This window comes from Octopus sinensis, linkage group LG3, assembly GCF_006345805.1.
Source record: "Octopus sinensis linkage group LG3, ASM634580v1, whole genome shotgun sequence".
NCBI classification, from domain to species: domain Eukaryota; kingdom Metazoa; phylum Mollusca; class Cephalopoda; order Octopoda; family Octopodidae; genus Octopus; species Octopus sinensis.
The window spans coordinates 90,125,158-90,148,438 of record NC_042999.1 but is presented as its reverse complement, the minus strand read 5'-3'; the positions used below and the strand labels follow the sequence as shown (position 1 = coordinate 90,148,438).

The 23,281-nt window shown below is 36.4% G+C and overlaps 1 protein-coding gene across 2 annotated transcripts in view; it reads right to left on the bottom strand.

The window, feature by feature from the left end:
- LOC115209824 (UHRF1-binding protein 1-like) overlaps window positions 1-23,222 on the bottom strand; it is a 90,576-nt gene extending 67,354 nt beyond the window's left edge. Inside the window, exon 1 of one of the 2 annotated variants that reach the window (XM_029778382.2) lies at window positions 23,050-23,222. In XM_029778382.2, the coding sequence (XP_029634242.1) occupies window positions 23,050-23,093 (44 nt within the window). In that variant the 5' untranslated portion in view covers window positions 23,094-23,222. The remainder of the gene's footprint in view (window positions 1-23,049) is intronic. The other variant, XM_029778383.2, reaches the window with a different exon arrangement.
- Between the last annotated feature and the right edge of the window lie 59 nt (window positions 23,223-23,281).

Sequence of the window (23,281 nt, the reverse complement as noted above, 5' to 3'; positions counted from 1 at the left end):
CAACCCCTCACACTTCATATCATCTCCCTATTTCTCATCTACAAATGGTTTTATTATACTGCTGCTCTCCAACCTTTTTTCTTACTACTACATATCACCTTCTCCACTCTGACCCACTCCTATTTCTCTCATCTTTCCACCTCACAAATGGTATTCACCAATGACCATGCTCTCACCTGTGCCCACTGCTCACTGAATTCACCTCTTCTCCATCTCTAACCATTTGCCACTCCCCTTTCACATGCTTCCTAATCCTTTGTTCCATTTTCACTCTCTTATATTCTTCTTCTTGCATTTTGAGGGTATGCCTTAACACCTTATCACCACCATCTTTTCTCACTTTCTAGCTGGAATAGCCAGACATCTCTTTTGCAGCAAGACACATGTTCCTACTCTCCTTACCATCTATCATACTTTAGCTTATCAATACCTAGCATAAAGCCATCTCCCTCAATACCACATCCCACTCAATCAAGGTGACTTGTCTTGTGAGTTAAATGATGACTTCACAAGTGCTGGTGCCATGAAAAAACACTCTCTAAAGTGGTTAGCATTAAAAAGGTCATCCAGACATAAAAATCATGCCAAAGCAAACGTTGAACTTCAATGCAGCCCTCTGGCTTATTGACTCCATCTATTTATCTGATATCCAATAATTTTAATGCATGTATTATATCCACAAAATCTTGAAATGCAAGAAACAGATCTATAAAATTTGTAAACAATAAAATGGGTAAATTGTTGCTATTTTATATTTTCAATTTCGTGCATGCATTGTTTGTTTTAGATTTTGTTGACTACACAGTATAGTAGGGTTAGTTGAGCACTGTCTGTGAGAAAAGAGTACGATGACACAATTCACTCTGCCAGAAATTTCGAAATGACATGCTGTACTGCTTGGCATTCATGCCAGAAGCTCCCATACAAAGATTTCAGAGTGTTTGGGTGTCAATTTGAGGACAGTGCAGAGGATTCGGAAAGAGTTGGATGAGTCTAATGGTGAAGAGGAAAGCTCATGTTACAAAAGTTTTTAACAAACTCAAGCATCCCCTCCAACTGAATATGCTTTGGTTTTTCTCAGATGAGAAAAATTTCTGTCAGGATCAGATGGTGAACACACAAAACAAGCATTGGCTTGCTGTATACCCAAACATGTACTGAGAGTAATAACAATCAAACATCCAGTCAACATTATGGTGTTTGGTGTGATCGCTAGTGATGGCAATTTTATGCCTCCATTCATCTTCCCACACAGCCTCAGACTCAACACAGAGGCCTACATCAAGTGCCTGGAGGAGGTAGTGCTGCCCTGGGTTAAGAGGGTGACTGCTGGAAGACCCTATGTCTAGCAACAGGACTCTGCACCATATAACACAAGCAGAAGAACCCAGACATGGCTGTCAAACAATTTCTGCAACCACATCACCCCTAACATCTGGCCACCTAACAGCCCAGACTGCAACCCTTTTGTTTACTATGCATAGTTGAGCAAGAAGTCAACAAAACTCCATGTAACACCAAATATGAACTGAAAGCAAGGATTATGGCAGCATTCACCAACTTAAGGAGATCATTCAGAAGAGTTGCAGGAGATTCTGAAGTCATCTGGAGGCAGTGGTTGAAGCCAATGGTGATTTTATTGAATAAATTTACTCTTTAGTATTTTAAGATATTTCTATGCCATTTTGGTAAAAATATCTGTTTAAATGAGATGTCAGTGTTATTTTCATTTTTGCGTAATTTAGACAACAATTTATTCACTGCATCCTGTATATCTTTTACTGTTTACATGTTTTAGTCATTTAGACTGTGGCCATGCTGGGGCATGATCAAAATATAGGAGTGGGATAGCTAAGAGTGTCAGGTTATCAACCTTATACTAAATCCATAATTGTAAAATCAATTGTTATAGTTACCTGCACTTCACTTAAAAGACATCAACTACAGTCACAACTATATAACTTCCACTTTCAACCACAGTTCTTTTACATCTTTCATGTTCCCAAATATATTTATCTTTACATGAAGTCCTTTCACTAACAACGCATATTTTTTTTTAAATGAAAAAGAGCAGGATTGTCACAAAAGAATAGATTATGTCAGAGATTACTGTAACAATATAAAAAAAACATCAACCAGCTGTTACTAGAGTTTATAGTAAAGGTGTTACCGTATTTAAAAGGATAAAATATTTTCATTTTATTTTAACACCATTGTTTAGTAACTAGATTTGGACTTTCACCTGAAAGAAAATATTATCAGAAGACGGTTTTATGCATAACTCAACATTCACCACATAACCCTGTCTTTGAACATCATACTGCAGGCAATGAGAAGTTTGTACATGGTCACTAGTGAAGGAAGGTGTTACATAGCAGTACAACTTGCTAGATATGGCAGCCTTCAAATCACACTCTACCCTTCTTACTGGATAATGTTGCCTGAGATAAATTATGTTTGAAAAGATCAGACAGTTGTGGCTCGACTGCCTTTAATCATAAGTCTGCTTAATGTGGTGAGCTAAAAGAATTGTTAATGCATCTGACATAATGCTTAGCAGTAATTTTTCTGGCTGTTTACATTCTGAGTTCAAATCCTGCCAAGGATGACTTTACCTTTCATCCTTTGGGGATCAATAAGATAAAGTACTGTCCCAAGCACCAGGTCAATGCAACTGACTTACCCACTCCTCAAAAAATTGCCAACTTTGAGCCAAAATCATCATAAGTCTGCCTGACCAAGACTGACCGGAAGACAAACAAGAACAACAAACATATTTTCTGGGTCAAAAACTTTGATATCATATCAGCTGTATAACATCTATAATTTCCTGCCTTGCAATACACCTAAACTACATCTTGTTTACCTCAATTCTGCAATTCCAACTGAGCCACAGTGACTAGCTTCATACAGCTCTGTATTGTATAAATTTTGCAAAGTGTTATTGCTGTTTAGCTCCAGGTTATGTGTGATCAAGCAAACCTACAATCAAATGTTTCAGGTGTGATCATGATCATCATTTAACATCTATCTTTTATGCTGGCATGTGTTGAATGGTTTAACAGGATCCAATGAGCCAGAGAACTGCATCAAACTCTGGTGTCTGCTTTAATATGGTTCCTGTGGCTGGATGCCTTTTCTAATATTAACCACCTTACAGAGTGCACTGTGTGTTTTTTTTTTCATGTCAATGACGCTAAAGAATACATTATCCAATGTAACCTATTTTAAAGATTATAATGTGTAGATGGAGTGAGATTTGGGTGTTATTTCGTGCAGCTCTTGTAACTATTTAGAGGTTCCCTCATTGGCTCATGTGTTGTTGGTGTGTCTGAATATTATTACGGAACCAAATATGCCAGGTGCTATATAAATTGGAGCAAGTTGTAGTCATTAATTGTGCTCCTCACATGCAAAGTAGTTTATATCAAAATGTTGGTGTGGTGGTAATGTGTAAAAACAAAACTGCCAAGTGGCAGAAATCATTGTTTATTATCCTCTGTAGACAAGAAGTTTGGTGTCCAAACAGACTTGGTGTACCCTATGACAGAACTGACACTTTGAAACTAGAAGTTTCTTTACTTGTATCAATGAGTGTGTAAATGGAGCTGGTCTGCTGCTACATGATGGATTTACATTAGCTAATTGCAGTATATACTTTATAACTATATTTCCCAAACAGTGTTCTCTGGAACCAGAAGGTGTTTCACAAAAAACAGTCATAATTAAGCTAATTATATGCAAAATGCAATGAGTCATTTTTGTGTTTAATCCTATATTCATAATTTTATTATACTTTCACAACATATTCAAAATAGTGGCATCTGCAAATAGGAAACCTATGGAAGAAAATGACCTCTTAACCCCTTAGTATTCATATTTCTCTAATGCTTATTTATTTACATAGTTTCAAATTAATTATGCATTATCTCATTGTTTCAAGATTTTAATAATGTGATTGTTTATTTTTAGAATGACATTGTAGCATAGCCGTGAAAGGTCAACTCTAGTCACTTTGAACACAAAACAGATAGAATATTTGGGCTGGATATGGATATGGCAAGTTTAAATGCTCAATGAGTAATAAGAAATTAAGAGGAATTAGGTCTAAACAAGGTCTTGGTTAAAATGAACTTTCTTAAACCCGTTTTGTGGCATCTGATGGATTTAGTATTACTGAGCCTTTCAAGGACAGATGGATTTGTTTAATCTCTTATGAAATTTAGCTTTATAAAAGAGAAAGAAAAGGATTTCAAAAGATATATAATTTTTATGTAGGGGTTCTGAGACATGGTATGAATATCAAGGGTTCCATAAGAGTAAAAAAGTAAAGAAATGCTATTATACATTTTTGCCTGCAGTTACAGACTATAAAGTTACAAAAGGATTTACTATTAGAATAATTCAATACAGTAATTATCATGCAATTGTTGCTCTGAACAGACTTATCATCAAAAGCAATCCAGCCATGACCACCCTGTTTTTTACTTTTCTTTTTTTTCATAGTAAATTATCCAGAGTCTCATAGATTTTTAAACTGACAAGGTGTGATTTGAAAGGAGATTTGGCAGGTTAGGTAACCAATTAGAGGTTCTTGGTTGGTTTGAGCAACCATGTATCATCCCCTTTGTTGGTTGTAGAAGCTGTAGTTGAGAACTGAAGAAGAGTTAAATTACATTACTAATATATTCTGTGACAATAGAAAGGTACATTATCAGTCTTTAATAACTTGTCCATAGCAATTAAATAAGACAGTTATGTTAAATTGTTAATCATTAAGGTAGAAAATAATATAGTATAATAGGTGAGATACATACAGTTGGCAAAGGAATGATATTAAATCAATAGGAACTACTAATTAGTAGAAATTCTGTTCACAAAATACAAAGAGCTCCTCAAAGCTTTCCAAGCTACAATGGTCAGGGGAGACTTATTTTAACCAAGATTCGTCTGGTTCAAGTATAAATTCTAAGATAATATAGTTACATAATTTTCCTTTGATGTTTTCACAATATTGATAAATAGATATAAAAGAATTACCTGTGTCTTTTGATTACAATTTCTTTGTTTTAGAACAACTACTCATAAAGTTAAGTAGAACTACATAACTGAGGGCAATACTCCACACGAACACGGTCAATATTCTACAACTAACTGCAACAACCCAGACATATAAATCTGTGCAATATCTCTAAGGTGGAAAGCTGGCAGAAATGTTAGCACACCAGGCAAAATGCTTAGCAGTATTTCGTATGTTTTTACATCCTGAGTTTAAATTCTGCCAAGGTCAACTTTGCCTTTCATCCTTTCGGGGTCGATAAATTAAGCACCAGTTGCATACTGGGGTTGATCTAGTCGACTGGCCCACTCCTACAAAATTTTGGGCCTTGTACCTAGAGTAGAAAAGAATATCTCTAAGAAATATTTACAAAACGACTCATAAATATGGACAATATATCACACTGTTATGGACACTAAGAACACAGAGGGAATCTCTTTTCAGTTACTCAACCAGCAACACCACATTATATAATGGTGGGTTGGTGGGTGGAAGTAGCTGTAAGGAAGATAGAGATGGTGGTGAGTTTGCCAGAGCAAACTCAAAAGGTACAAGAAAGTGAGTATAAGAGAGGATACAGACAGTGGATCAGGAGAGGAGAGGAGAAAAGTTTCATTAGAGTGTGACTTGAGAGAGTTAATAGATGGTGACTGATAGTGATGAAGGTGAATGTAGTGAGTGATGAACCAGGGTTGAGGTGCAGTTGATGGGAAATACCGGTATGGAGAAGGGTAAAGCAAGAGATATAGGAATGGTTCAAGAAGGAAAAATATATCAGAAAATAATGAAACAATGTGCAAGACGTAGGACTGGTGGGGAGGAAGATGTAGAGATACATAAGAGAGGTCCATAGTAAGTGAGATGTGATGGCAGGTATGAGAAGGCACTGAGAATGATAGGAGACATGAGAGATGTTAAGAATGAAGTATGGCAGAGAGAAGGGAGGAGAGGGGGAGGGAGAGAGACAGATAGACAGAGCAATGATTGAAAGCACAGAAAGGAGGTAATTGGTGGAAATAAGGTGGGCAGGGAAAATAATGAGAAATGGAAGTTATTTCAGGGGGAGGGGGGAAGATAAATGGAAGTACAAATAAATGGGGAAAGGGATGTAATATGAACCAATTCTGTTCTGAGGTGATTACAGCAGCCAAGTAGTAACATTGATGAGTGTTAGGGGATGAGATGTGGGCAAGTGCTTGATGGAGCAGTGAGAGAGGAGGGGAAGGCCCCTGCATGTACAAGCATAACTAAGGCGGTTTTAGAGCATAATTTTTGGCTGTGATGTACAACTCTTCTCAAGTACAATGAATCAGCAAACATCAGGATCCTTTGTCATCTCCCCCATAAAGCTCAGCATCTTCAGATCAGCCTTCACTACATCATCCCATGTCTTCTTGGATCTCCCTCTTTCACAAATTACATCCACGTTAAGCAACCAGTACTTCATAGCCTTAAGACAGAATCACTGTGCAATTAATTTGGAGTGGAGGTGGCAAACTCAAGGCTGTCCCAGGTAGTACACACTCTAGCCACATACCACTGACAATGTGACAGGCTTAAATTAGCTGAATGTAGTATACACTAATTAAACAACAGCATTTCTCAATGCCTAGGGTTCTACAAGACGTTGCTAGGGATTGCATGAGAAATAGTGGACAATGAAGGATGACCTCAGGACACTGAGCCTTTCAGACGAGATGACTGAGATACCTGGTACTTTGATGTACTCAAGAAGATCTATCATATGCAGCTGAAGTGTTAAAGCTGCTCCTCGTGGCGAGAAGGATTGGCCTGCAAGAGTCTTGAGCTAGCGTCATGTAAAAAAAACACTCAAACTGGTGCCACATAAAAGCATTCCTGCAGTGCCACATTAAAAGCACCCAGTACACACTGAAAAATGGTGGGCATTAGGAAGGGCATCCAGCCATAGAAACCAAGCCAAATAAAGCTAGAACTTGGTGCAGCTCTCCAGCTTGCCAGCTCCAATCAAACTGTCCAACCCATGCCAGCAAGGAAAATAAACGTTAAAGGATGATGATGATGATGAAATACATGTATTTTGAGTCCCTTGCAATGGACTCAAAATAGGGCAGGGTTGAAGGATGGATGAACAGGGAGCCATGAGTTAGGGACAAATACAGATGCAGAAGATAGTGGGAGTGGTGATTAGTAGGAGTAGTAAAGATGATACAGTTGTCAGGGAAGAGGACAAGGGAGAGAGAGAGAAATGACATGGTTAGGCAGTCTGCAGGTTGCTCTCCTTTCTGTGTGCTGTGACTAATTCTCTTACCAACTTTAAGCAATCTTGGGTAATGAAAGGAACCCATACTGCAAACTGTGTGAAGCACTTTGAACCATATTAAGGTGTTAGAGGTGATTACAAGATGAGGTACAACAAAGTCCTTACAGAAATTGTCAAATGGATGGTCTTGCACAGATTTAAAACCAACAAGCATCAAGCAACACCACCCAAATGTGCAATAGATTTTGAGTCCCTTTTGAGTTTAATTTTATATTTGTAACTTCATTATACTTGTGGGGTATATGTGAAATGCTGTAGGTAACAAGGAGACTTTTGTCTATTTACTGCCTCTGAACACTGATATTTTTAATAAATATTTTATCATCTAAGCGATAAGATGTTAAAGCTAAAACAAAAGATGAGAACCTGCTTTTTATTTTGCATCAAATAACTGACTAGAAGTTGCAAGTGGATCTGATGGGATGACTTGACTTTCTCAAAGAAATTGTAGGTATGACTCTTCTATCCAGCACAAAAAGCATATTGGTGGCCAAAATCACAGTTAACTTGGGAGCACAGACTAGACATCTTTCACCAACTGCAAATATCAAGACTAGCACTCAGTCTCATGAATTAAGTCCACAGAAAGATCAGAGATAGAACCTTTCTACTGCAAAGGCTAATTTGATTCTCATTAGCCCACTCAGGTAAAGTGTATGGGTTAAGTAAAACACATATGACCCGGAGATAACTGTGCTGAATATACATAAGAAATCCCAGTAATATTAATGCTTTGGTTTACCATCAAGTGAAAGAGATTAGAAAGCAGGAACTGTGTAATCTCTTTCACTTGACAGTAAACAGCTCCTGCTTCATGCAATGTATCTCTGGTGCCTATTTCATCATTTATGAGCAAACAGCAGGCAGTTAGGATCAAACATTAAACAGTTACAGGTATAAGCAATACTTCACACAACTGTGGGAGACACTCACATAGCTGTGGGAAATACCCAACATAGCCATGGGAAATACTCCATATAGCTGTTGGCAGTACAGCACACAATTGTAGACATTACCTAACATAATATTGCAAACACAGTTACAAACTAGTTAGAGGGTTTCTATAAGGTCACTTAGCTAGCTTATAAATAGCAGCAAAATCTCACTCAAATCACAATTTGCTGCTTTTTTTAAAAAAAAAAAAAAAAAGGACATTGGTTATATTTGTAGATACACAATGTCTGAGGAAAAAAGAGGAAATGGTCACAACTGGAATGTTTTTGATTTGCTCGACTAGAGCTAACATAGAACTAAACTATGATTCCACATAGCTACAGGCCACACCCAGTACACAGCTATGGTCAACAGCCCGTGTAATCCTACATATATTACTACCATTTTAAAAAGAGATAATGGTCACGACTTGCATATCTTGTACCATAGGTCAGCTCAATCAAGGCCAGCTTACAGTTAGAAAACAGGCGTATGGATATTAACGATAGAGCCTCTAAGTGATCGCTCCACCCGCAAGAAGTAGCAGTCAAATCATCCACAAATACCCTGACTCAAAAAAGGACACATTAAATAATGTAGTGGTATATAACCCCCCAAAAGACGAGAAAGTAATGGTTGGAATGCCTTTGATCATAATTTTGCTCGGTAACCTGTGTTAACCTGTGATTAAACATCACATAAAACTCAACATAACGGCGGTGCATCAGCATGGCCGCAGCTCTGAGCTGAAACTAGAGAGAAAAAAAAATACCACTGGACCATGAAGATATTAGCAAAGATGACTACGCAATTTCATCAACATCGATATAATAGATTTAATAATCCAAAGCTTCTAAAACACGGACGTAAAAAAAATCAGTTTGACTATCTGACATTGACTGCATAACTCTCTCCATTCATACACGTCTGCATCCGAATAAGCTTCCACGTCTTTTCTCCCACTCCTTTCTTTTTCCCATTCTCTAGCTCTCCATGTCTGATATACTGTTTTACATTTTATATTCCAAGTTAATTCACACACACTTCGAAAACAATTCATCTACAAGCGTCAAGTAAATTTCTAGCCAATTCGATCCTTCTGTCATACTGAAAAAATTGACTTTACACACACGTATATAACCGTCCTATCTACACACACTAATTAGTTGGATCAACTGCGATAGCCTTCCGAGAAAAAACTATCGCTGAAAACTAAATATTATAGGAATATTGATCGAAATTTGTAGAAGTGTGAATACAAATGACCATGTGATTTCGATTTTCGTGTATTTTGATACACATGATGGCCATACATATACATACACACAGACAAGCGTATGAAGAGAGAGAAAGACAGATTGAGAAATAAACGAATATCGACAGACAGACGTGGCGATATGTTAGGATAGAGTAGAGACGTGTGCGAATGAGGAGAGATACATGGTTAATCAATAAAGTTACACCTATTTCTTTCCGCTAAAAATTGTAAACGGAGTGTGATAATAAACAGAATTATTTCCAACGATAAGTTAAAACTACAAATGAAAAAGATATCACGATGAACGATTGTATATTAAATAGCATATTAAACAAGCGGTCCTATATATGGATAGAAGAGAGAATTATATAAATTTCTGACAATTTTTTTTTTTAATATCAAAGACAGTTTTAGACAGACGAGACGATAGAGAGCCTGTCTGTGCTATCCGTCGCCTTCAAATATCATTGTCATGCGTCCGACATAAATAATAGCGACACGCTGGATACTATCAACTGTATCATTTCTACTGTTTCCATTTGAGCCAAAATGGGAAATTTATTTCGGTGGAGTTTTTGGAATGGTTATCGCTATCTCATGGGGAATGAAAAGGGAACGGAATCAGAGAAGGGATAGAGACTAACAATGGAAAAAATAATTCTTCCAGAATCGTAATTTCTGTTGTATGAGACAATAGTAAGGAAATGAAGAATAATAAAAAGAAAACACCCAATTCCGACGAAGTGAGCTATTCCTAAAATCCACCCTAATTTCTTGTTCAATGTTTTTATTCATATTTAGACATGAAGTAAGCTCATATGAAAGCAAAATCGTTTTGAGGCTTCAATTCCCGGTCAAACCTATTCTAGTCTACATATGTTGCTGATGCCATTGGGAAATATAACAATTGCCAAAAACACTATCTAGAATTTTTTTTTTTAACAAAGGAAACATTATTTCTTCAATTTATGATGACTTTGAAATAATTTCAATAACACGTATATATATCTTAAGGGGGCGGGTCCAGAGTAGTACTAATGCAAAACATTGGCGAACCGAGTTCGAAACCTAGTTTAGACCCCTGAAATAATAAAGCCAAAATAAAAGATTAATTTTTGACTAAGTAAATACAATCAATTGTTTACATTGTTAATAATTTTATGAGCACTAGATCGAAGTTAGAAAAGTAAATAATACTTCTTAAGGAATTAGAATCAACTGTGATGCTAGAAATAATAGTAACCCTTGCTAGCAGTAGCAGAATAGAATTAGAGAGATGGACATGTCGTGTTCCAAACACTGTATGGTATTTACTCAAGGCAAGAAGCTGGAGTAATGTAGACGTCAGTAAAAAGACCCGATAAATAACAAGCTGCTGAGTTGTCAAATAAACAAAAGTGTAGGATGAATTACTGAAATTCACACTTCGGCAATCTTTCTGAAAAAGCAAATGAGAAATGAAGATATTTATTCGATTATTTCCAGAAAAAGATTTTTAGTTCTTAAATTCTTTTTCAACAGAATCGTCTGTGTTTATGTATATTTTGTATATGTATTATGTGTTTGTTAGAGTGTATGTATGTTTGTCTAAGTATATGTATGTGTATTCGTGTATGAATACACAAATATACATGTGCATACACATACATACACAAATATACATCCATACACATAAACATATATACTTACATATACATATATATACACATACATGAAAAATATATAAACACGAGTCAGCTGAAGAAAAAGAAATACATACACAAATATACATACATGCACATAAACACACCCATATACCTACATACAAAAATATACATACGTACACACAAAATACAAAAACGTGTGTGCATCTCTCTCTCTCTCTCTCTCTCTCTCTCTCGCAATGTTTGTGTGTTCTGTTTCTCTTTTTAATTTAGAATTTTGACCAAGGCAAAATCGTTAGCACGCCGGGCGAAATGCCTAGCTGTATTTCGTCTGTCTTTATGTCCTGAGTTCAAATTCCGCCGAGGTCGACTTTGCTTTCATCTTTTTGGGATCGATAAATTAAGTACCAGTTGCATACTGGAGTCGATCTAATTGACTGCCCACCACCACCACCAAAAAAAATTTCGGGCCTTGGCCTAAAATAGAAAAGAATTTTGACTGGCCACCTGGTTGATAGCAAGGAAGGAAAGCATTTTGTTTTGCTCATTATCTTTTAAATTTTAAGAAGGTCCTGCAAATTTTTATAGTGCCAGCTATCCTGATCATTCGTAGTGTATGGATTAAAGATATTCATTCTCTCCGCAAGAATCCAAAGTGTGTGAGGTGGCTGTCAACTTTTCATTGAGAAAGATCACTTTGTGCTATTTTCCTATCCTGTCATTGGCTCTCACAATGACAAAAATAACAGTGCATGACCAATACACTGCTAACAATACGACAAGCAAACAGACATATAACCAATAAATGCTCCTACGAATCAAGCAAACTACAAAAGTGGTGATTTTTCATTTGTGCATACAACAATCACAAATCTGAAACACTCACCACATCCGTTTGTGGTTCCCAGATTTGTGAGTAATGATTTGCACAAGAGAGAAAAATACAAGGTGCAAAAGTATCAAAACATCAAATTATCGAACATCACAGTTTGAGTTCTTATTTGGAATAACTGCCAACTTAGACATGTTGGAGCCCACAGCTCACTCCTACATGGTGTCTACAGCTGTATACTCTTTTTAGTGACAACAATTCTATAGGAGTGTACTGAATGCATTTTATAGCACTAGACGAGTTGCCTTGTCACTGAGAAGACTACATTATCTCTGCATGTTCAAGGAAACAAGCATCATAGACTGAATTTCACTTTGGCAGAGAAACCTTCCAGTAGAGGTAACAGCTCAATATACTTTTTCCACTCCAACTCTAGCTGCTATGCTTTCAGAATATCTATTCCCACTGCTAATTAGGTCCCTGGGATAACAAATGCTATTAAATACATGTAGGAAACATCTAGGAAGTTGAAGGAATCTATTTCACATGTACTCTGTAAGCAGGTTACCATACACAAAGTCTACCTGCTTATGAATCCACTACATCTCTTGCGTGCCAATAGTTTACATTTGGTAATTATATGGAATTTCTACCGACACCTTTTCTTCATCTCAAACTCAGCCATTTTATTAATGGCAGTAAGGTCCATTCATTTTCCCAACTTACTAGAATGTTATTCCTCTAAACTTTCAATTATACAGAAAATTTATAGTTTTTTTGTTTTTTTTTCATGCATATAATCCATAAATTAAAGGAGGTACGGTAAATATGTAATGGAGATAGTGTAATGAATATCATTTTATTAGCTGCTGAATATACAGTAAGCAATAGTGTGGAGGTGAATTATAAAAATAAAGATAATTTCTAAATACAAAATCATGCATGAAAGGCTAAATAGTGAACACATTTATTATATACTAATTTGCACAGTAAGGAAAGGGATTTTTTGTACATTTCAGTCCCTGACCATCATATTTCCTATATAAAGGGTAATCATGTATTTCCCATTTCTAGCACGATACATGAACATAAAATCATTGAAACATACTCACTATAAAATTTAATACAACCTATTTCTGAGCTTACCATATGTCACTGATATCCAAATATGCATACATACAAGTAACAGGAATTCTGGATAGATTCAGAACCTGAACATACAGGGTGTCTCAGGTGTTAATTTTTTTGACAGTACACTGATCAAACATTTATGTCTCAAAATCTACGGTTCCCATTTTAAAGACAACAGGGTGTCTGTTAAGGAAGTTTCTACATTGAATATATTGGGCAAGTACAAAGGAGTTCTCTCAATGATCATTACCATTTAACATCTACTTTCCCAGGATTCCAAAATCAAACATAACTTATTGAAGTAGGTTTTCTATGGTTGGATGTCTTTCCTGTCACTAGCCCTCACTTGTTTCCAAGCAAAGTAATATTTCCCCATTTCCAGACATATTTTTCGCAGGAGACTGGAAACAAATAACATCACTTGTATGTTAGTGATGCTCGTTTACAACCATCACATGATGTCAAAACTAGGGTATACATAAAACATATGTAGTACATACATATATATATATACAATGGACTTCTTTCAGTTTCTGTCAACTAAAGCCACCCACAAAGCTTTGATTGGTCCAAGGTTTTAGTAGAAGACACTTACACAAAGTTCCATGTAATAGGACTGAACCCCAAACCATATGGTTAGGAAGCAAACTTCTTAGCCACACAGTCACATCTGTGCCAACATACAAGTATAAATACTTTCACTTTCAGCACTGTTTATAACCACAATCATCATTGTTTTCACGTCTGCTTTTTCCATGCTGGCATGGATAGGATAAGATTCACTAAGACAGTTGCTGACAGCCAGATGCTCTTCCTGTTACCAACACGTAATATATCAATCATTAAAACATACAGTATTTTATAAAACTATGCTTTAAGTTCTTCACATGTTTGTTTCAGTATTGATAGTGCACTTCTGATAAAAAGAATTATAAAAAACTTTAGTAATTTAAAAGTTAACATTACAACATTATTAACAAATTTAATTCTACTGAAACTGTTGTGATAAGAGAGCAACATGAACTACCACTTTACAAATAAAAACAACTGAAGATATTATCATGCTTAATAACTCTCCTAAGTATGTTTCTGGCAAAGCTTCATATTTCCAACAAGTAATTACACTGTAACTAATTTCTTTTTCCGGAGTGCCAATTAACAAAAAAGAAAAGATATTGTAATGGAGTTAAGAAGATGAATACATTGAATCTAATGATAAGGGGAAGTGAAAATCACAGAAATAGATCTTATCTGTAAAGCCAACTGTTAAAATAAGTGGATGACACCTTTAGATCTTATCTCTCTTCAACAAAGCATGTTCAAGTTAAATGGCACACTTAGTGCTGATCATTTTATGTACAAAAAGGAAGACAGTGACACTGATTATGAATATCAATAATAGAGATCAAGGAAAATATCCTCAGTGGAATGTTTTTGCATGGTAGACTCTCACATATGTAATATAGTGAGGTGAAACATTTGATTAGATAAAATTATTCTTAAAATTAAAAGACAATAACTCTCTATGAATGCTCTCCCTCTCTCGGGGTTTTATTGGTCAGCATTAGCTTTCTATTGAGCGTTACTTGGCAAATGCATTCAGTCAGGAGCATTAAATGTTCCTTATACTCTTGTCCTAGCTCCTATCATGACAAGTGCAACCAGACAGCATTATTCCAGTTACTAAAACCCACCAGTCTGTTTTATGCATAACACTCCATTTTTAGGAATTTATACATTCCAAACAAAACCACCAGTTAACTTCCATGCTGCGCCCACTTTTAGAAATATTACAGAGAAAGACTTAGTCTTTCTATCTCCACAGTGTGAGCATCCCTCACATTATGGAGGGATATGAGCTATAGTGAAATGACAATCCAACTAACAGGATAATAAGTCCGAATGAAATTCTACACAAAGCAGGTGAGAATTCAGCAACAACTAGGAAAACTAATTCCGAATGAAATTTTGCAGAGAGAGGGCACTCCACAAGCCACAGCAAGGGCAATACTTCTAAGAAAGCAATAACTCTGAATAAAAACTGACATAGTGTAGATAGGACATCTTTGTCTTGACAGGCACTACAGTAAAATGGTTGGTGGTAAGAAAAACATCTAACCAATAAACCATACCAATATCAAGACAATCACAAATGCAATGAAAAATATTACTTACATACAGACTACTAGCACTGACCATGCTAGTTATGAATATGGCAGCAGGGTGGTGAGAGGAGTACATTTGGCTGTGTATGAGAGCCTCTCAATATTCATCAATTATGCAAGCAGTGGGATACTGTCGGCAAAACTGTAAATGCATTGGTTGGAGTCAATTCAAATCATTCCAGGTGTATGCCAACAAAGAGACAGACAAACCCTTATCAAATGATTGCAGCAACTCTCTTCTATTTAAACATTGAAAATAGACATCAAACAACCAATCAACCACTGGAAATTAACTTTTTCCTGTTAAATACAAAACTCCAGGACTGTCATCAGCAAAATTAACCTGATAATAGGTAGGTCTACAGAAATTGTAGAGATGCTGAAATAGAGGTGAATAAATGTGTATTGTGTACAAAAAAGGAACCTCAACCAAACATTTTTGGTGCTGAAATGTAAGGTACAGGGATATTGTTAGCAAGGGAAGTGGATAAGTAACTAAGTTAGTCAGAGTATGTGACAAAATAATTAATCCTAGATTAATCATAACCAACATGACTAAAAGAACCATTTAAACAATGTCCTCTTGCATACAACCTTGACAATCACTAACAGCAGCCAGAATACCAAAGGAAAAAGTCTTTTGAAATAATGGGGACAAGTAATCTAAAAAGTGAAGACAGGTGAGATCATCTTTAAGAAACCAAGGCTAGAAATCAAGCAGCAAGAAGTGAGAAGTGGCAAGTTAAAGAAAAATCAATTGAATATGACAAAAACATGGATTACGAATCTTATTAGTGAAATGTGTGTAACATCTTGTTAAATGAAATGTCTCTAACATATGAATATTGTGGAGTAAAAAAAAATAATAAAGAGACGCTTCAGGCATATAATGTTTAAATGGAGTGATAAAATTACAACCTATATCAATACTTCCAAAACCACTTAATTGTTTAAGAGAAACAAATGACTTCTAAGGAAAGAAGATACAATTCTTGCTTCCAAATCACTTCTTTTGGAGCTAGTGGGGTTGTTAAAGAAAGATGAATGTCTACATTCAAAATACAGAAGCAAATTTAAAATTACACAGGTTCATTTCTTTCACTACAGATATACTTCAAGGGTGACAAACAAGACAAACAGTGCAATGTTGTAACAACATCACAGATTTTTCGTTATTTTTGATATTCAAGAACTATTGCATTAGCATGGTGATTATGTAAAGATTGTATTTGAAAATATGGATAGAAATGAAAGTTATCTCTATATAGATAAAGTATCCTCTAGAGAACACAAACATCTTTTCCATGCTTCTATTTGCAAAGAGGTAGTCACTGTTGGGCAGGAACTTCATAAAAGAGACATAAATCTGTATAAATGTAACCAACTTCTCATCAGTCTCAGAAATACACCATCCATTTAACTTATTGCAATATCTTCTCATATATATTTTTCGAGAAGTATGTGATGAAAGGTGAAAGGTGCCAGCAAATGATCTCTGTGCTAATATGTTGCTGATCAGATCAAACTGAAACTTCTGCAAACCTTTCAATCAGTTATAGTGGATTTTTATGAAAAGGTGGAATCAGTCTAAGTTAAGAGTTGGAAAATAAATTCATCTAAAAGATGCCTTGAACAATGATGAAAATCTAGCAAATGTTGGTCACCTTGCCATCATCTTTTATATGAGGGCTCAGATACATGCATGAATACACTCAAAATTCTATTACCAATGTCAGAAACTTTGATCATCCTGATCTGTTCATTACCTTTACATGTAATCCAAAATGGACTGACTTGCTTCCAACATGATATTGTTAGAAATAACACCAGCATGATATTGTCAAAAAAACTTTGCTGTTTCACAAGTTCTACAGGATAGCAGAAACATGGCTCATACCATTCCCACTGATTGTTTTATACAGAAGAAAAGATTCTAGGATCTTAAATTAATGGCATTCCCTCAGATGAAATACCCAATAAAGATTCAGACCTTACCTTCTGTGGAATTGTGAAGATGTATAAGGCTCATGGTTACTGTGGACATCTAAACAATCTCCTTGCATGAAAAATAAGAATACTTCCCTTTCTCATGTAACAACCATCACAGTATGCTTGTGTCATTTCTTTCTAGCCTTTGCAAGTCTTCTGCATTCAAAACCTATGTCTCACTACCATGCAGCATCACAGTTCAAACACTAGCATCATACAATCTCTCCTTCACCCTAAGAGAGAAGGCCTTTGTTGCAAGCAGAGGCAAAAGTTCCCTGGACTTTTACCAGCTAGTTCTTACATTCTATACTTGCAGAAGAATCACTTCTACTGCTACTTATGTTACCTGTGTAACAGAAACTATCCACTATTGCTAGTAAGCCAAGCATTTAGTGCCTATTTCCCCATGTATCTGTCCCATACAAAGCCTGCTTTCTCAATTAACCTGTCAATGCTAATTCCACAACATCTCTTGTGAACCCACGGCTTAGAATGGAGTCCCTACTTACTCCTTCTCAAGTAAGGTCATTTCCTTGATGGTACCAGGGTCCTCTCTTATTTTCTGCCTACTAACATCTTAGCCTTAGCTAAGTTTACTTTGAGGCCTCTTGATTCTAAGTTGTTTCCTGGAATTTCTTCTTTAATTCTATCATAAATTCAGCTATAAGAGCTAGGTCATCAGCATACAATAATCCCAAGGACAGCCAATCTTGAACTCCTCTGTGATGACCTACAGGACTATGATCAACAAGAAGAAGATAAAAACAGAACTTTTGATGGACATCTATCTTCACCCAAAATCCATCATGGAACTGATTACCAACTCTCGCCTTACTGACAGCACCTTTGTACATAGCTTATACCAGGGGTCTATAAAGTGGTCGATATCAACCCCTGGGGGGTCAATGGGACTATTCAAGGGGTCGATAAATGCACATCTACTTATCATTATTTATTTATTTTATTGTACATGCCTGGGGGTTGATAAAGAGTCAAGGATTCCATGAAGGGGTCAATGGTCTAAAAAGTTTGGGGACCCCTGGCTTATACAAACTTCAAAAGCCATTCATCTACACTTAAGTTTTTTTAGTAACCACCAAATAGCATAATGTGTCACACTGTCAAAGGCCCTCTGTAAGTCAACATATGCTAGGTATAGTGAATTACTTTTAGTAAAGTACTTCTCCTGCAGTTGCCATACCAGGAAGATAGTATCTGTGGTACTTTTTCTGGGCATAAAGCCAAATTGCATCTCATCAAGGCTAATTCTGTTCCAGATCAATTGTGCTGTGACTCTTTCTGTGACCGTCATTGTCTGGTCCAACCATTTCATACATCTGTAATTCCTTTCTCTCTTAAGTATCGCTTTTGCTCTTGTCGCAACTACCCATGATGGGCCAGTAGCTTGCAGTCATACATATATAAACACACACATGCAACGCCATTGGACTGAGCTTGCTTGGATTCCTGGACAAGAAAGGGGAAGATGACTGGCAGTACAGAAGGGAAAGATGAGGATGAAGATAAAGTGCACTGAAGAACTCAAGTGGTGAGGGTGGTAGTAGGGGAAACAGGATGTAGGTGAGTCTCATACAAATGGATAGGTAAGTGTGACAAGATGTGTGATAGGGAAATAAGAGTACACTGGACAGGAATAATGAGGATGGCAGTAGGGATCCAATGGCTAGTATCAGGAAAGTGGAAGATAGGGAGATGAAAGGATTTCAAACTGCAGGGTGGGGTAGGAGTAAACAAATGTAGAACAATAGGGGGTTGAGTGATTAAGATAAGAGAGACAAGGAAGTGAGTGTTAAGAGGCTAAGAGTGGTCAAAGAGTACAAATAGGAATAGGAGGCTTGGCAGTAAAAACATCTACAAATCTATGCACACACACATACCTACTGATACACATGTATATAAACACATGCACTCCCACACTACCAGGTGTACACACAAGTTAATGTATGTTGTCATTAGCAACCCAATTACTACTTACATCAGTTAAATTGTATATTTGCTAAATAAAATCAATAGAGTTTATAAGACAAAGAAATATTGAATATCAAACAATCATTTTTATAGCAAGTAGTTATTTTACTATCATTATTTTATCAGTAGTAAAATTACAAATTCATTGTGGAGCAAGATTGGCATATGTTCCCTTTACAGAAATTTATGCTTGGTTTAAGTAATGTACTCAAGAAATTTGGTGAAAGCAACGTTGTTGCCTGCGACATCAGCAAAGTTTTTGATGTAACTAACATGCAAATCAAAACTGCCCACCTATGGACTCCGTTCATCCTTCATCGCATGGATCAGTGGTTTGCTGTGCATTGATGGAGCCTGGTCTGACCCACACTCTATCAATTCTACTGTGCCCCAGGGTCTGGTTTTGTCCTGACACTTTTCCATCTATACTTAACCTTTTATTCATCACTACCAACAATACCTACCCCTATACAGATAACATGACTCTTCATTCTTCCCTAAATTACAGTACCTAACCTAGACACTTCACAGTGAATCTGCACTGACTCTGAGAACAGAGAGAGACCTTGAAAGTATCCTCCAATGAGGAAATACAAATCTTGCAGCTTTCAGTTGCAAAAACTACAATCACTACGTATATTAGGAAAACATTATCAGATCAAACACTTTAACCTTTTAGCATTCAATCCAATGATATCCAGCCAAAATATTCTGTCTGTTTTATGCTAAAACTGACCAGATCCAACCTCTCACACCCACCTTACAAACACATAATTGAAATCTTGAAGCTACAAAATTAATTCAAAACAATGCAAATAAATAAGCATTATATTTGACAAAGAAATCTGAATGCTAAAGGGTTAAACCCTCTTGATCACTTCAAATGCTAGTTCTCAATATCATTAAGGATCTTTCTTGGTGAACATATAGTAAATATGATGGCTCAAAGACTGACCTTTCACTTCAGAACCAGAAAACACACCAGCCAAGAACTTAAGTCTATACAAAGCACAGGTTAGCCCACAATAGAGAACTATTATCACATCTGGAACTGTGCTACTACTTCAAACAGACATCCAAAGAAAAGCCAATTAAGTAATTGGCAAAAAGTGACTCACAAATATACTCTAATCTCTTGCCCACACACATATTGTCTCCTCTCTACTTTTTCAACTGCTACTACAGTGGCCTTTGCTCTTCAGGGATGACTGATCTTGAAACACTCTCATTCAGGCACTTGAACTAACTTATCTCTCTCCTCTTTTTGTTGTTAAACACATTGTCTACCACCAGCACCACCACCCCTACACACACACACTAAACACTATGCCCAGTCTTTCTCAGAATGTCAGTCCTCGAGAACTCCCTCCCTCCCTCCACATGTATTTCTTACAACATCCTAAGCAGCGAGGTCAATCCCACCAATCACAAAAGGTCTATGATGGCCACGTGCATAGCTCCTTTGACAATCAAAACCAACGAAAAAAAAAGAAAACTATGGTCATTGGATTTATAAGTCTATCTTATATATGACTAAAACGCTGAGGTAAGTCAAGATTAAAGACGAGAAATGAAATTAGAAAAAGCTGGCTACAATATAATTGTAAGCATCATCACATCTGCTATGTTTAGTGATGTGTTTGGTTATTTTCTGCAATTGACATTCTTGTCAAATCTATAAACTTGGGAGCGTCTACGTGGCGCCCGTCCTGCTAGAAATAACAACCAAATCGCAAGAGCATTTGCATAGTTGCTCGAACCGCGCTAGAAATAGCAGCTAAATCTCCTTCAGATCACACCTAACTGTTTTCGAAAAACAAGACCGAGCACAATTGATAATGTAATCTTAGATTCACTGTCAGAAAAGAAAAAGAATATTAATTAATCGTGGATGGAACGTCTCTGATCATAGATCTGGTCCGATCAATGCAAGACAAACTTAAAGAACAAGACGGTGAAACGGCTCAAGAGAATAGCGCCTGATAACGGGAGACACATAAGCAGGGGGGACATCTAGGTCGTGTTAACATAAATTAATTCTCACTATGGAAATGTCAAAGTTGACGTTTAAGAAATGTACAGCAACTTAAAGCAGAAGAAATACTACTAACGGTATTTAACTATTCTAATTAAAATGACATTGCTTAAAAGAAGTGCCTGACCCAACCAAAGCAAGCGGATATAATCAGAGCGTCGTACGCATATTAAGGATGGGAGACATAAGAACGATCCACCCACGCCTATGTTAGGGGTCATTCACAGATCTCATTTGACGTTAGGGGAGATATAATCAGAATGTCTCAACCAAACCAAATAGGACACATCAGAAGATATTTCTCACGTTTTAAGAACAGAGAATATTATATAGTTTTCCATCACTGCAAGGGCGAGGGACAAAAAAAGACAACTAACTCGACCAGACAATAAGTGGACATCACCAGATGCCTCACCCGCACTAAGCTAAAGGCCGCAAAAGTGGAAAGTATTTCAACCGATCCTTAGAGTCTCGTAGTTTTAATCTAAGGAAAATATTAAGTTAAGGGAAACTAAATTCTGGTTCATAATGAGCGATTCAGATTAATCCACGACTAATGTACAAAATAAAGTTTATTTCCTCAGGATATGTGTATGTTGAACTGATAATGGTAAAGTTGATTTGCTCGGGATATGCGTGTGTGGATATATATATAAATATATATATATATATATATATATAGGTAGACAAATGAATTATCTTATTACGGATAATTCGAAAGATAACCGATACCTGGGTAGCAAACTTGTGCATTTTGTTGGAGAATTAAGTTCCTGGATTTTCCTGAAGAGAAAACTGCATAATGGACTCCTTATTCACTCGGAATTAGGGGCTTTGCAGACTTCGAAACATATGTCGAAAATAAAATAAAGGAAGTTTGTTAAATCTTCGTTCAGCTCCATTCTTTCCTATACTTAATAAATATATATATATATATACACACACACGCACATACCGAGATTTACCGATTCGTATGTACGAGTGAGTGTGTGGTAACTACAAACAGGATGAGAAATGAGTAAGCGGCAAGCTAAAATATTAAAAAAAAAACTAAAGCTACCTGAAATCACACGCTAACATCTTATAAAATGAAAAAACAATGAAAATTATAATCCTAGACACAATGTCTGGAAAGAAATAGTCATAGATGGAACGCGTTTTAGATTAAAAGTCTACAAAGAAAAGCTGACCTGAGATTAAACAATTAGATGTGTGTGTGTGTGTGTGTGTGACCCTTCAAGCGACAGAAGGATCACATGTAGTAAAAAAAACTCCGAGTAGAGACAGAAAGAATGAATCATCAGCCTTCAACAAATGTGTGCGTGTGTGAAAGTATGTATAAGTATGTGTATGTATGTGTGCGTGTGTGTATAAGTACGTGTATGTATGTGCACGCGTATGTAGATAGAAAGATAGATAGATGAAATAAATATAAATAACGATGGATGGAGAGATAGGACGTCTATGTTATCCATAAAACACATTAACGCAGATCTTAAGTAAAAATCAAAAGACACTGTCCATTTAAATCGTAATAGCGTGTTCATATCTTATATGTAATCCTTGTAAAAGAGAAATTGTATCACTGTAAAATGATACTGTATTCACTGAGTCAACATGATGTGTGTAGTGGGAGTAGCTAGCTGCCGTGGCCTTACACTGACCACTATAACCATCTTCATCACTTTTGTATGGCACATAAATATCACTTACCTTGATAAATGCTTCAGGATCTGGTTCTTTAGTAACGATGTCATCCTGAAGTCGTTCCCGATAAAAAAAAAATAAAATAAGAAAACCTAACGTTTTAACATTGTCCCATCGTAAATCTGTATTAGCGCCATTGTGTGCCGCTTAAACCAAGCACAAATTTCTGTAAAGGGAGAGTATGACAACCTTGCGCCACAATGTATATTTTTTCTTTGTTTGTTATTTGACTGCTGAT